Here is a 16,153-nt window from a genome sequence, read left to right as displayed (position 1 = left end):
AGTCTGATCTTGGTGTATGAAGACTATTATTTAGACAAAATAAACATTAAGACTGCCATTATTGTGCGTCATTGCAAAATGGTGGAATAAGTAAATAGATGGTGTTGTTTTTTTTTTTTTTTTTTTTTTTTGTGGTGGACTCTTGCTGTCGCCCAGGCTGGAGTGCAGTGGTGTGATCTCGGCTCACTGCAACTTCCGCCTCCTGCGTTCAAGCTGTTCTCCTGCCTCAGGCTCCCGAGTAGCTGGGACTACAGGTGCCTGCCACCACACCCGGCCAATTTTTGTGTTTTGTAAGATGGGGTTTCACCATCTTAGCCAGGCTGCTCTTGAACTCCTGACCTCGTGATCCACCCGCCTCAGCCTCCCAAATTGCTGGGATTATAGGCATGAGCCACCACGCATCATCTGGAATTTTATATGCTGTTCAAGAAACTTACTAGAAAGTAATGCTACCTGACTTGTTTTTTTTCTTCCAAAGCCAAATACTTCTCAATGCCTAAGTTTTAATACCTTGTGCCATGCATCTGTGAAGAGTTCCTTGAACATAATCCCTTATGTATTTTTTCATGTATTTTTTTAAAAAAGTAATAGCAAATGCCAAAGTTTTCTGAAATAAGATGTCACAGAAATATTGGAATTATTATATACATGCTGGATAATCTTCTGTTTGCCCTTCCATATTGTTTCCCACCCTTGTTTACCCTGTTCTCTGCCCCAGGAACCTAACCTGCCTGGATTTCATTCGTGGACTCCTGCTTGGGCTTGGTGAGTGGGAGCACCAGCAGGAGGTCAAAGGAGATATAGAGTGATGCTATGTCGTTACCCTCAGGCCTCTTTCCTGCTGGGTGCCCTGGGTTGCTAAAAGTGATGCCTTTCCTGTCTGGTGGCATTCTCTACACATCTTGCTCCCTGGTTTTGGTAACTGCTGCCTCCTCTTGTCCCTTCATGCCTAAGTGTCCTACCAGCTTTGTAGTTTCTCTGTATTTTGCCCATACCTTTGTATAATAGCATAGTCTCTAAACTGCCTTTGAGTCACCTGATTTGATTTTACTTATTTTTTTCTGCCAGGATTTTGAATGATACGTATTCCCATTTTCTTGGGTTTATAGTAAGTCATGGTCATTTGTAGTTTTCTTTGGGCCTAATTCTTTACACTTAGCCTCCTAAAAGAGAATTCACTGAGTAGACTGGTTGTGGGCTCCTGTGTGCCCCCTGTTCACAAAATGGCCTTTTATGGACTTGGGCCTTGGTGTATATTACAGTAGACTAATGCTTTTCTTGGAAATTAAACAAATACTCATTTTATCCAAAGGGCCCACCCAGCCTGATGGAAACTTCATTCTTTCTTTTGGGCACTGTCCACTGGCCTCCTTTAGTAGAATTTATTCCTCCTATTTAATTGTATATTTGTATCTGATAACTGAGCTTTGGCTGCCTGCCTCTCCCTACTAGCCTTTCTCACTTCTATGAGTCAACTTCTAAGCTTCCATATAAGTGAGAACATGTGGTATTTATCTTCCTGTGCCTGGCTTATCTGACTTACCATAGTGTCCTCTAAACTCATCCATGTTGCTACGAATGACAGAATTTTGTCTTTTTTAAATGGCTAAATAGTATTCCGTTGTGAATATATGCCACATTTTGTCTGTTGATGGACACTTATGTTGATTTCATATCTTGGCTATTGCGAATAGAGCTACAATAAACAAAGGAATGCACGTCTCTCTTTGACATACTGATTTCCTTTCCTTTGGATACCCAGTAGTGGGATTGCTGGATCATATGATGGTTCTATTTTTAGTTTTTTGAGGAAATTCCATACAGTTTTATGGATTTGGCTATACTGATTTACATTCCCACCATCAGTATATAAGAGTTCCCCTTTCCCTGCAGTCCCACCAGCTTTTTTTTCCTTTCGTTTTGCTAATAGCCATTCTAACTAGAATGAGATGATACCCCTTTGAGGTTTTGATTTGCTTTTCTCTGATCATTAGTGATGTTGAGGATCTTTCCATATACCTGTTGGTCATTTGTATGTCTTCTTTTGAGAAATGTATGTTTAGCTCATTTGTCTTTCTTTTTTTTTTTTTTTTTTTTGAGACGAAGTCTGGCTCTGTGGCCCAGGCTGGAGTGCAGTGGCCGGATCTCAGCTCACTGCAAGCTCCGCCTCCCGGGTTTACGCCATTCTCCTGCCTCAGCCTCCCGAGTAGCTGGGACTACAGGTACCCGCCATCTCGCCCGGCTAGTTTTTTGTATTTTTTTAGTAGAGACGAGGTTTCACCGGGTTAGCCAGGATGGTCTCGATCTCCTGACCTTGTGATCCGCCCGTCTCGGCCTCCCAAAGTGCTGGGATTACAGGCTTGAGCCACCGCGCCCGGCCTTGTCTTTCTTTTTTTTAAGACAGAGTTTTACTGTGTCACTCAGGCTGGAGTGCAGTGGTGCAATCTCGGCTCACTGCAACCTCCACTTCCCGAGTTCAAACGATTCCTGCCTCAGGTTCCTGAGTAGCTGAGACTACAGGCATGCACCACCATACCCAGCTAATTTTTGTATTTTTAGTAGAGTCAGGTTTTCACCATGTTGGCCAGGCTGGTCTCGAACTCCTGGCCTCAAAAGTGATCTGCCCGCCTTGGCCTCCCAAAGTACCTGGATTGCAGGTGTGAGCCACCGTGCCCGGCTACTTTTGCCCATTTTAAAATCAGATTGAGTTTTTGCTGTTGAGTTGTTTGTATATTCTGGATATTAATCCCTTATCAGATGAATAGTTTGCACATATTTTCTCCTGTTCTTCAGGTTGACTGTTCACTCTATTGATTGTTTCCTTTGTTGTGCAGAGGATTTTTAGTTTGTGTAATTCTTTTTGTCTATTTGAATATAACATTCTGCTTTTTCCTGGCCTGTAGGGTTTCTGCATAGAAATCTGCTGTTATTCTATTGGGGATTCCCTTTCATATGACTCGATGCTTTTCTCTTGCTGTCTTTAGAATTTTATCTTTGTCTTTGACTTTTGACAATTTGACTATAATGTGCCTTGGGTGTACAACTACCCAGTAACTATAACTACTTTTTAAATTCAGTCTCTTTGGGGACTTTTTGGATCTGTGTGTCCATATCTCTCCTTAGACTTGGGAAGTTTCCAGTTGCTATTTCATTAAATAGGTTTTCTATGCCTTTTCTTTTCTCCTTCTGTAATTCGCATGATGGGAATATTGGGTGATTTAATGCTATCCCATAAGTTTTGCAGGCTTTTGTCACTCTTTTTCATTCAAGTTCTAAGATTTTCTTTTTCTTGATGAAATCTTTTGAAACTTTCTATTGTATTTTTTATTGGATTCTTCCTTGTTGTTTTTCATCATTAAATTCTTTAGCTGCGTGATTTCTGTTGGGTCTTCTTCATGCTTTCTTTTTGTTGAATTTCTCATTTATATCCTGATTTTGGTGAATTTTTTATCTGTCTCTCTTTTGAGTTTCCTTACGAGAATTATTTTATTTTATCTTTTTGAAACAGACTTTTGCCGTCATCTGTCACATAGGCTGGAGTGCAGTGGCGTGATCTTGGCTCATTGCAACCTCCACCTCCCAGGTTCAAATGATTCTTGTGCCTTAGCCCCACCCCCACGCCCCCGCCCCCACAACCAAGTAACTGGGATTACTGGTGTGAGCCTCTGCATCTGGGCCAAGATTTTAAATTCTTGTGGAAGTTGTTGATTTCCCTTTTTTTTTTTTTTTTTTGAGACAGGGTCTTGCTCTGTTGCCCAGGCCAGAGTGCAGTGGCATTTTCTCGGCAGTCTCAAGTGATCCTCCCGTCTCAGCCTCCCAAACTGCTGGGGCTACAGGCATGTCACACCCAGCTGTTTTTTTTGGCGGGGGCGGGGGTGGGTAGAGATGGGGTCTTGTTACGTTGTCCAGGCTGGTCCCGAACTCCTGGGCTCACATTGACTTCCGTTTCATTGGGTTCTAGTATTAAAGAGTTATATTCCTTTCTTGGTGTCGTATTTACTTGCTTTTTCATGTTTCTTGTGTCCCTGTTTTGACGTCTGTGCATATGGTGGAACAATCACTTCTTCTACAGTCTTTTGAATGGGTTTTATAGAGACTTTCCCTTGCAGTTGGATTTTAGTATGCTGGTTGGGGAGTGTGTGTTGACTCTGTGTCCATTAGGAGCAGTAGTACAGTCTTCATGCAGCTTCTTTACCTGTGTTCAATGTCAGCAGTAACTTTGGGTGCCTCAGTTGCCTAGGCTGTAGAAGTTTGTGGTAGTTGTAGTCTTGTATGTCCTTGGTGTCAAGGGTTTTTGGGGTCCTCCTCTTCTTGTTTTTCCCACAGTAGAGAGACTTAGCTGAGGGGATCACTGTTTGTGTCAGGTATGACATAATGTATAAGCAGCTGCTGTGGCACTGGGTTCTAGGTACAGGTGCTCGGGGCAGCTGTGGGGCTGGGGTCCCAGGCTCAGGGTTTTGTGAACTTACTGTGGCACCTTGATCTTGGGATGTATTGGGTACCTGGCTTTGTTCTCTCTGGCAGAGTTGGATGTCAGTTCCCTATAAATTCAGGATCTGTGAATCTGAGGTATCCCAGTAGCTTTGGACCAGGGGCCTAGGTTGAGGTTATGATTCTTCCCCTAGGGGGCAGGGCACAGCATTGGTGCAACTTGGGAAGAAGGGGTGCTCTGGAGGTTTGGGCCTAGGGAGCAGGGTGTATGTAGCTACAATTTGGGAACCTGAGCCAATAGGACTCAGTGGCAAGTTGGAGCCCAGAGGCTGAGGCACCATGCAGTAGTGACTCTAGGCCCCTTGATGGTGGAGCTTGGCAGTATCCTAGGCTCTGTGAAGCCAGGTGCAACAGCAGCACATATCCCAGAATGGCAGAGCACAGCTGTTGTGTGGGCTCTGGGGAGGGGAGGGAACAGCACAGTGATTACTCTACTCTGCAAGGAGAGGAGTGTCTCAGCAGTTCACACTCTAGGGGATCCAACTTTAGGGAAACAGAATACTAGAGTTGTTTGGCCTGTAGGGTGAATGTCTCTGCTCAGCCACTGCTTTGTTTCCCTTGGATGCAGGGTATTATGTCAGCTCAGCCCTGGGATGCTCAGCTGGTTCAGGGCACCAGTTCCCTAGGGGGCAATGTGCTGCTTCAGCTCAGGCCTGGTGGGCTTGAATTTTCTGGACAGTCCAGGCACAGATTCCTTGGGATGCAGGGCACTTCTGCTAAAGTATATGGATACGTGACTGCTCTGGGTGCCATTTCCTTGGATGCAGGGCACTGCTTCAGGTTGGGCACTAGTGTGGGGTGACTCCTCTGAGCGATGAAGGTACTGTTTTCCCTGGAAGGGGAGTGATACTATTTGGATTTATGTCCCCACCCAAATCTCATGTCTAATTGTAACCCCCTTTGTTGCAGGAGGGGCATGGCAGGAAGTTGATTGGATTGCAGGGGCGGGGGTGCAGGGGGATTTCCCCCTTGCTATTCTTGGGAGTGAGTTCTTACAGATCTGGTTGTTTAAAATCTCCCCCTTTGCTCTCTTCCTCCTGTTCTGGCCATGTAAGACATGATTCCTTTCTCTTTGCTCTGTGCCATGATAGTAAGATTCCTGAACCATCCATCGCCAGCCATACTTCCTGTACAGCCTTCAGAACCATGAGCCAGTTAAACCTGTAAAGGTAGTCCTTTATAGCAGTGCAAGAATGGGCTAATACAGGGAGAGAAGAGGGGTAGATGGAGTGGCTTCCTCTCTCCTTGGCCCCATGAGTAAGGGTATAACAGTTGCTTGCAGCTTGGGGATGTCTGCCTAATTGGTCGTGACAGTTTGGTGGTGACTTAGCCTTGGGGATGAAGGGAAGCTGTGGCTACTCATACCAGGAGCGAGAACACTCCAGCCATGGTTCCATTTCCAAGATGGTATAGTGCAGTAGTTGCATGGGCTGTAGAAGGCAGGTCACAGTGTTGTCCCCTTCTTGGAGGGAGCACAGCAGTGTGAACTCTAGGCAGCTCCCTCAGCTGGGCTTAGTGCCTGTGAGAACTGCAGGGACAGTGGTGAGGTCTGTATGTGTCCAGGGTGTTGATGGGGGTTGCTGAGATCCTCTTGCTTACCTCCTCACAGTGGGGAGGTTTGTCCTGGTTCCCAGGTGATCCTGGTTGGGATATAGGGTGGTGAAGGCCTGGTGTTTCCTTCTGTTTTCCATGTGGCCAGCCTGAGTTTGTCACCAGGGTTTCTGTAACTCCTCTGATGCGCTCTGGTGCTCTCAGTTATTTTTATTAAAATGTAGTTGTTTAGTCGTTTCGGGTGTTGTTTTGAGGGGGATGAATGCTAGGAGCTGCTAGTTGGCCATCTGATGTCACTGTTTTAAACCCTTTGTAAACATAAACTCATTTAGTCTTCACAAAATAATGTGAGATAGATACTATAACTGGTCGCATATTAATTTTAATAGAGGTTATATAATCTCGCAAGGTCACTCATCTAACAAGTGGTGGAGCCAGGATTTGAACCCAGGTTGTTTGGCAGCAGAGGACAGAGATATGTGTTTTAATTGTTCCTACAATCACTACTGCCTAGAACATTGCCTGGATATAGTGGTGTTCAATAAATACTTATTTAACAACTGAGTGACTAAACCACTTTGCTGTACCGGAATTGGATTCTAAGTGTGGCGCTAATCAGTTACTTTCTAATTAAGTGTGGCTGGAATATTATTTGCTGACTAGAAGTGTTGAATTTCCATTAGCTCCATGCCGTTATTTGACTGTAAGTGTAAAAGTGACGGCAGAAGTAAGGATGGGTTGGCATCAACCCTAGGTCCTGTGAGAAGGACCACCTCTGCCTCACATTGTCGACTCTGGCTTCCCAACATGCTAGTGATGTAATAATGCTTTGATGCTTACATTCCCTCCATCTGTGTGCAGAGAGCTTATTGAGGTATTTGATGAGAATGTAATGCTTCTTATTTATTACCTAGTCTATGAATTCTTGCCTTTTGTGATTATTTTTTCTGAAAAGTTGGACACTGAATAGTAATGTTATTGTCAGTGTTTTATTTGTAAATAATTTGGACTGGTTGGATTGTTTGACCACGGACCCTTTTTTTAAGTGTAGCCATTTGTATCCAAGAGAAATCTATGGCTGTAATTTTATATTGTTAAGAGAGAAATGAGAGGAAACTTTCACTTGAATTTTTAGCTCTTGGTTAGAGGCAGTGTTACAGATTGCTTAGAAGTTAATTTCTATTTCTTGGCCAATCCATGGGATATCATTCAGATTACATTGAAGGCAGTTCTTTGACTGTTCCTGAGTCTGCTTGAACCATCACTGGGTTGGTAAAGTTGGGGATTATGAAAGCTAAAGTAGACCAAGTGACTCTATTTTCATAAGTAATCTATTATGTTGCTTAATAGGTCAGTTTCCTCAGTAATCTGGATTACTTATTGGCATTATATATGTTGAAAAGAATACTTTTAATCATTATGCTTATTACAATAAATAGTGGTGTACTGTGATAGTGTCCGTTTTCTTTATGTAACAAAATCTAATTTCTTTGTGCTAAGTCAAGAGCAGTTCTAAAGAGAGAAAAAAGAACACTTTAGCAGTCAGGACAAATGATGGTATTTCATTATTATTTTCATCATAGATTAAAATATATCCCTCATACTTTGTAAATAGAAGTCTGTCACAGTGTGATGAGGGCAAGACATTTAGAAAATGGCGCACAGAACATATGCACCAGCTGTTTAAGCATAATGGTTAACCCTAGCTCCTTGTCATAACTCAAGTCTTGGAATGATTACCAATTCTCTAAATCCACAGGGTCTTGCTTCTGAATATTTAGCCTAATGTAGCCTTTGGAAAAGTAGAAGTTGGTAATACCATATCAGGCAGTGGCTTAGGAAAGTCATGTGTTGAATAGTAATTATTGCACCTACTAACTTGAGATGACCGTAAGTCTCTTTGGTAACTAACCTTCATAAGAAGCTATGCTGATCTAGGTCATAGACACTTAGGAGGAATGCCACAGCTGATTGCAAAGCATTTTTATAAAACAGTAGACAATTTAAGTGCTTAAAGGCAAATGCCTTCCTAGAAAACTTTTAGAGCCCCTCAGATTGTGGTGACGGCAAGACATTTAGAAAGTGCCACACAAAACATGTGCACCAGCTGTTTAAGTGTAATGTTTAGTCATAGCCCCTTGTAGCCTGAGTCTTTAAATGATAACTGATTCTTTAAATCTACAGGGTCCTGTTTTTGAATGTTTAGCCTAATGTACTGTGTTACAGGGCATTTGGAGTGCTGTGAGCTATTACTTGCAAATTTAGATTCCAAACGAGAAAAGAATTCTAGGAGGAAAAGTAAGCTGTCATATTATACAAGGTTTGAATAAAGATGCAAACCTAAATATATACTGAGATGAAGTTTCAGAAAAAGGAAGCCAATTTGGTGTCTCTAATGCCTAATTAGGAACTCATCTAGAAAGATGAACCACTAAATAGCTAAGTCAGATGGCTAATTGAGTAATTGACTTTGTCCTTTCTAACTTGGTCAATTTTCCCTTACTGTTTACACATGTAATACTCAAAATGTTTAAATTTATACTTTAAGATTTAGTTGATGACATTAATGTTGACATTTTAATGTGTGAAATAGAGTTGGGCTACCATTTGGTGATCATTTAGAGTTATCACCTGTATTATTCTTCTGTGGTGGTGATCCACTTTTACTAAAGCCTTTTTTTTCCCCTTCTGAATAATGTGAGTGAAAGGAGGATACCAGAAATACCCACTTCCCATTCCCATCTTGCTTATTTTTGGCATCACTTATTTGTCACTTAGCATATCTACTCAGCCTACCAAGTAGATGCCATCATTAGTGGAAATGATGCCAAGGACCTCAAATCCTTCTTACTACGGATTATAATTATGGGGTAGAAGAAATGGAAAAAAAAATAGTTTAAGACTGTATCTGTACAGAGTATTATAATCATCGATTGGGGCTATGAAGCACATATGCCTCAACTTTATGGCCTAGTGACCTGTGAACTGTTTAATGTACTGTGTAAGAAAAGTATGGTTCTGTGTCCTAAAGTGGTCTTTAGGGTGGTGAAGGGGAGAGAAGGAGTTATGTGCTTGTGAGAATGGCCTTGCCATATCCTCACCTAGTTATGTAGTTCATATATACCTGTGGCATCCTGTCCCAAATTTCACAAAACTCTTATAATAAAATGGTGTAACTTAATAAAAAATAATCCTCATAATAAGTCTTAACTCTGTTTGAATTTACCTCTTCATTTTTCTATTTTTGGTTGGTATAGGTACATATATCTATATAGAGTTGTAATCAAGATATTAGTTTGTTTTGTCTTTTATTTAATGCCTTATTTAGTTCTGTGCTAAGTACTTTACATACATTATCCCATTTAATCCTCAAAACGATGATAAGAAGGGTACTGTTACTGCTTTTCTTTGACAGAAGGGGAAACGTAACCCCGAGGGTTTAAAATAAGGTCATAAAATAGCCAGGAGAAAGTAGAGGTGGGGGCAGGGTGGATTCAGATCTAGGTCTGTGTGATTCCAAAGCTCAGAATCTTACCTGCTAAGCCATACTGCCTTGTTTGTGATTGACTCTCAACTAGATTAATGAAAATAATATGTCTAATTAGTAGAAATTCTAACTTTTCAGCATTTACCGACAAATTTTTATATGAGTAGAGCCCATATAAAGAGTGCTCCAATTTCTTGTTTTATTTACTCTTGTAGGAATTGAAAGATGTTGGCCATCGTGATCAGATGGCTGCAGCTAGAGGAATCCTGCAGAAGAACGTTCCGATCCTCTATACTGCATCCCAGGCATGCCTACAGCACCCTGATGTCGCAGCCTATAAGGCCAACAGGGACCTGATATACAAGCAGCTGCAGCAGGCGGTCACAGGCATTTCCAATGCAGCCCAGGCCACTGCCTCAGACGATGCCTCCCAGCACCAGGGTGGAGGAGGAGGAGAACTGGCATATGCACTCAATAACTTTGATGTAAGTTATGCTTGGGCGGAAATTTCCAGCTCTTGACCATCCCCCAAAAGATAAAAGGTGTCTGGGGAAAAGTGATCAAGGCTTCTGATGATAGCTCAATTTCCACTTAGATCTGTAATCTAAGTCAAAATAAATTATGAATCATCAGTCTACTTGATTTTAACTTGGCCTAAAACATTTATTTTTATTTTTATTTTTATTTTTAGTTTGAATTAAACTTCTGGATTCTTTTATGTAGCTTGCGTTTCCTATGAGGTCATTCTTTACTGAGGATATGAGTTTGGTTCATTTCAACCAAGATTTTGACCTTCTGGCAGATGTGAAGCTATGGTAGATACAGAAACAAAGTACACATAGGGTCAGCTCCCTAGAGGTTCATGGTCTATTGGGAGATAAAGAAACATCGTAAGTGACTGCAGCAAAAGTACCATCATTCTAATCTTTCTTGTCTGCCTAGATATACTTCTTTTCAATGACTAAATTGGAATAATGAACAGAAATTTAATCATGTGGAAGCAAATTTGGGATTAAAATACTTTCTTAGCACAATATCATAATTACTTTTCATAAATGATGCTCTAGGTCTGTCCTGTGTACACAACTCTAAGGGTTAACTTTTTGGTGGGTTATGTGTTCCTAATTCCTACCCACAATGCCTCATGGCTTCCAGTAGATGGCAGCAGTATAAGTTGGTTTTTTTTTTTTTTTTTTTTTTTTTTTTTTGGGCTTTAAAAGTAACTCTTGGGGCAAATTAAAAAAAAAACAAAAAACAAAAACAGAAATTGTGTTCCAGGTGACCAGGATCCTTTCATAAAGTAGGGATGCTATGAAATATAGAATAAAAAAATACAATGGAGTGCATTTTGTTTTTAAGTTTTTCCTTGCCTTTACGTTTTCTTTCTTTTGCCACTTTACTTTCGCTTAGGTAGTTGATCCTTGTTGATATGCATGGCTGATTTAAGACTTTTCATAAAGCAAGAAGGCAGTGTTAAGTCTAAAGATCATGGTGTTAGAACTCAGTTTTTACCATGGAGCTTTAAACATTAAAGTATTTTATAACAAACTCTTACGGTGCATGTTAAAATTTACTAGCAATGTTGTTTTTCCTCTCATCAAAATTTGGCAGTATTAGGTATCTTTCAAGGTAGTAGCACATTTTGCCCTAAGTTGAGTAGTATCTACCGGAAACTGCTTAACTTCTCAGGGACATTTAAACAGGTAAAATGAGGGTTTGTTCTAAATGATCTCAGGCCTGTTGAGGCTCTGTTACTCTTAAAATTCTGTACCATTCATTTCTCATTTTTATTGGCCAGAAAGCATTTTGTATTCAGTTTTGACCAGAGGAATCCTGTAATAACCTAATCTTACAGAAATGATCAGCTAAAATGTAGGTTAATAAATGAACGGAAGGTATTGCATGTTCAGTTTGAAAATTGAGGGTTCTTTGGAAGGGAAGGAAGAAATGCATACTTATTGGAAAAGGGCAAGGTTTTGGTAGAAAAAATTTGGCATTTAAGTTGAAATCAATAAGGACATAGTCTCTGTAAAAAAAAATTAAAGCCATAATATTTGCACAGACATTTATCAGTGTGAGGATAAATTATATCAAGTGGAGGAATTGGAGGGAGGCCAGTAGCTGCTGTCTTGAGGATGCCGATGTTTCACCTTGTACCTGTAGCTTACTTGTGACCAGACCTCACTAAGCAGTAGAAAAGCTGGATGTAAGTGGAGTCGGGCAGGAAGGGGAGACAGAAAAAGGATTTATTCTTGTTGGAGCAGTTCTTCCTCACAGCGTAGCTTTTTGGGAGGATTGCTATCATCTCTTACAGAATACTAGAGATCTTTGAGGAAAGAAAGTCTCTAATTTAGACGTAACAGGATAAATTTGAGACTGAATTATTTAGAAAACTTGATTAGATGTGTAAGATGAGGCAAATAGATGGAAATTCATTGTAAATGCATTTCTTTCTGAAACTTTAAGGTTAGAAATCAGTTGTGTGTGTGTGTGTGCGCGTGCGCATGCGTGCGTACTTTAAGAGACAAGGTCTTGCTGTTACCTAGGCTGGTGTGCAGTGGCACAATCATAGCTCACTGCAGCCTTGAGCTCCTGGGTTTAAGTGATCCTCCTGAGTAGCTGGGACTATAGACGTGTGCCACCATGCCCAACTTACTTTATTTTTTGTAGAGACAGGGTCTTGCCTTGTTGCCTGGGCTGGTGTTGAACTGGCCTCAAACAATCGTCCACACCTGACCTGTTTTGCTTTTATTTTTAAATTTTTTGTGGTGCAACAGTTCTAAATATCACAAGGCAGTTTTATATTCTGCAAGTAAGAGGTAAGTTTTATTTTCCTTGTAATTCTCATCTGATGATTTGAATCGCTCGTCTTATGTAAGTTTACCTTTAGATGTTCAGAATAAGTTGTGTGAGTGTGATATATTTGTATTTGTGGTATCATACCTTATCATGCCCTGTTTGGCTGCATAGCATTACTTCCAGTGCTTTCTTTGAGGAGTGATCAACAGTAGACTAACTTCTGTGGGACAGCCCCTTATCTGTTAAGAAGTATAACTTTCTTTCAGATGTCGGAATTTTTGTGTTAAATCTTGATATTACTAATATCACTTTTCACACCTTGAATAAAGGAGGCAACAGAGATGAGTACTAACATTTGGTAATACTTTCTCTGCAGAAACAAATCATTGTGGACCCCTTGAGCTTCAGCGAGGAGCGCTTTAGGCCTTCCCTGGAGGAGCGCCTGGAAAGCATCATTAGTGGGGCTGCCTTGATGGCCGACTCGTCCTGCACGCGTGATGACCGTCGTGAGCGAATTGTGGCAGAGTGTAATGCTGTCCGCCAGGCCCTGCAGGACCTGCTTTCGGAGTACATGGGCAATGTGAGTTTAACAGCTTTTTTTTAAAGTAAGATATTTATGGATGAGGAGTTTTCTATAACATGTTGGATCTGAGATGTTTTCACTATAAATACCAAATATGTCCTTGACTCCTTGATTTTTGGGGGTGGGTCAGATTTTTTAAGGAATGGATAAATGGCTAAGTGGTTCTTTCCTCTCTCCAGCTTATTGAGAAATTTTAAACTTACAAAAATCATACAGTGAATACCTAGGAAATTTATCTGTATTCATCAGTTAACATGTAGATACATGTGTAGGTGTGTGTGTATATAAATGTATATGTATATATGTGTATATACACAAACATCCTTTTTTCCCCCGAAACCTTTGGAAGAAAGTTGTAGACATTGTGATGCTTCACCTCTAGTATTTTAGCATGCCTCTCCAAAGAATAATGACCTTCTATACCACTAAACTTTCATTATCCCAAGGAGGTGGCTGTCTAATTTTGGGCAAAAGGGAATGTTGAAAACCTGCCTCTTCAGTATTTATAGTTTATGAAAGTTTTTTCATGAACCGTATTGAATGTTATAAGAGTAGATAATTGCCAAGAAGAGTTACATGAAGCAAACTCTGGATAGTGTTTCTGAATTTTTAAGGTTTGTGCGTAAAAACCCAGGCTATGAAATTTGATACCTGACTTTTTTTTTTTAAAGGCCATAGAAAATTCTGCATTTGTCCATTTTTCTCTATTGCTGAATGTCTTTCTTTTTTTCCTTCCCTTATACTTCTTCTATTCTGGTTATTTAATGCTAGCTTAGGGTTCTTGTCATTTAGACCTTGGACTCAATATCTTACTGTGGCTAATTAGCAATAAATTAAGGAAAAATTATATGAAATACTTTTAAGGGGAAGAAGGACAATACAAAGTAGTTGTCATTACTAGTGTTTTTTGCCTGTTTAACACTTAAAAAAAAATCTTGGTCCTTTCTCATTTGTTCATTTGCCATCACCTTGTCTGTTCACTTACAGGCCTGTAAAAGTTAATGGGTGATGGTAAGTCATGGTGGAATTCCTAGGGTGAAGATGAATGCCTTCCTCTGTTTATGTTGTTTCTACCATATTGTGAAATTAGTGATGCATACTGAATTTTTTAAAGCCATTGCCCCCTGGGCATGGTGGTTCAAGCCTGTAGTCCCAGTGCTTTGGGAGGCTGAGGTGGGTGGATTGCGTGGGCCCAAGAGTTTGAGGCCATTTTGGGCAACATGGTGAAATCCCATCTCTACAAAAAAATACAAAAGTTAACTGGGCATGGTGGCACATACCTGGTCCCAGGTACTCAGGAGGCTGAGGCAGGAGAATCGCTTACGCCTGGGAGGTTGTGGCTGCAGTGAACCACAGTCGCGCCACTGTGCTCCAGGCTGGCTGACAGAGCGAGAGTTTCTCAAAAAAAAAAAAAAAAAAGCCATATTTTGATTATAGGCAGTCTACTTCAGAAAAATGAGATTAGATGTTTTGTTAAGTCAAATGGAAAAAGTGGTTTTTAAGTCACAGTGAAAATGTGGGACACATTTAAGAATCCATAGCTAAGATTGAACATTAGAAAATATTTTAAAAAATGGATATATTGCAGAATGGCTCACAGTGTTGCAGTCTTAAACAAGGGAACAAAAACCCATGGTAAGTGGCTCAGTCATCTGCTATCATGTGTAGTGCTGGAAATGGTGTAAAAGTGTCTGATGTAGTTATGATTAGAAAATCACTTCAAAAACAGACTTTGGTGGGAAGGAGTATGTGATAAATCTGTTCCGATTGCTCCATTCTAGAGCCTTCTAATCAGTCTATAAGCTATCCCTTGAGTCTTGAGGTTGGTCACATTCTTGGGCCAATCACCCCTGGTCATGAGTAACCTTGAGGTTTTGAAACCTAGAGTGCCATACAAACAGTGCTCTCTATTCATGCCATCAATGTAATAAAAGCTGGGAAGCACTAATTTATACTGAAGACTTGGAGGCCGCAATAGCATTCTTAAATGAAAACTGGAACAGTGTGTGATGTGAGGCTGAAATTTGAGTATTATGGTAGGGATCTTGAAATGAATCTTGGCCGGGCAGGGCGGCTCACGCCTGTAATCCCAGCACTTTGGGAGGCCAAGGCAGGCGGATCACAAGGTCAGGAGATCGAGACCATCCTGGCTAACATGGTGAAACCCCGTCTCTACTAAAAATACAGAAAAATTACCTGTAATCCCGGCACTTTGGGAGGCCGAGGCGGGCGGATCACGAGGTCAGGAGATCGAGACCATCCTGGCTAACACGGTGAAACCCTGTCTCCACTAAAAATACAAAAGATTAGCCAGGCATGGTGACGGATGCCTGTAGTCCCAGCTGCTCTGGAGGCTGAGGCAGGAGAATGGCGTGAACCTGGGAGGCGAAGCTTGCAGTGAGCCGAGATCGCGCCACTGCACTCCAGTCTGAGCAACAGAGCAAGACTCCATCTCAAAAACAAAAAAACACAAAAGAAAGAAATCTTGAGATTTAGAAATGTATTTTAGGAGATGGTCTCTGGGTATGTTTCTCCTAAAGGTAAAAATCTTTAGTTTCCTTTTATTGATTCGTGTAACAGTGAACAGGCTTGGTGCTGTCAAAAAGTATTGGAGTGAGGATAAACGGGGAGGGCAGTGGAGCACACTTGAAGAAAGCTTAGAATGATAAAAGGGTCTGGAAGAAGCAGAAGCAACTGGGGATAGATTTTTGCTTATTTATGAAGCATTCAAAAACATTTAAACCCTCTAGTGAGTTTCAGAATATAACCAGCAATGTCTGCCTGTCACTCAGTTCATTCTGAGTATGTGTCACATGCAAAGCAGTGTGTTGGGCACAATATAAGAGGAGGAATGAGGCTCTGATCCCTCCCTTCTGGAACAAAGTTTCTATGTGGGGTTTAATAGGAGTGTCATCATAGGTACAGCCAAAATGCTGTGGAAATTGCAAGGAGGTTGAGGTTATTTCTATCTGGGAAATCCAGGAGGCTTTCTAGAAGATTTATTTTGTAATCTTTTGGTTGACTTCTACCTTGATTTTAAAAAAATGGTTCATTTTATTTCTGTTGAAAAATATTAGACAAATTATGTTATGTGGATAATTGAAATAACCTACGTTAATTAAAACTTGTTTACTACCTGAAACTTTGTAAACATTGTTGTAAAGTCCAGAAAGGCTCACATAATACTCACTTTTTCTATTTCTTGGATTCTGTCATGTTGTTAGTAATTTTATAGACACATT

The 16,153-nt window shown here is 40.8% G+C and overlaps 1 protein-coding gene across 3 annotated transcripts in view; it reads left to right on the top strand.

Annotated features, from left to right (window-relative positions):
• CTNNA1 (catenin (cadherin-associated protein), alpha 1, 102kDa) overlaps window positions 1-16,153 on the top strand; it is a 150,934-nt gene that overhangs the window by 30,538 nt on the left and 104,243 nt on the right. For all 3 annotated transcript variants that reach the window (XM_011997243.1, XM_011997244.1, XM_011997242.1), the window contains 2 exons: window positions 9,745-10,014; window positions 12,705-12,908. In XM_011997243.1, the coding sequence (XP_011852633.1) occupies window positions 9,745-10,014; window positions 12,705-12,908 (474 nt within the window). The remainder of the gene's footprint in view (window positions 1-9,744; window positions 10,015-12,704; window positions 12,909-16,153) is intronic.

The sequence above is a fragment of the Mandrillus leucophaeus genome, unplaced genomic scaffold (assembly GCF_000951045.1).
Source record: "Mandrillus leucophaeus isolate KB7577 unplaced genomic scaffold, Mleu.le_1.0 Scaffold534, whole genome shotgun sequence".
In the NCBI taxonomy this organism is placed as follows: domain Eukaryota; kingdom Metazoa; phylum Chordata; class Mammalia; order Primates; family Cercopithecidae; genus Mandrillus; species Mandrillus leucophaeus.
The sequence above is the reverse complement of the archived record's forward strand: the minus strand, read 5'-3'. Positions and strand labels throughout refer to the sequence as shown.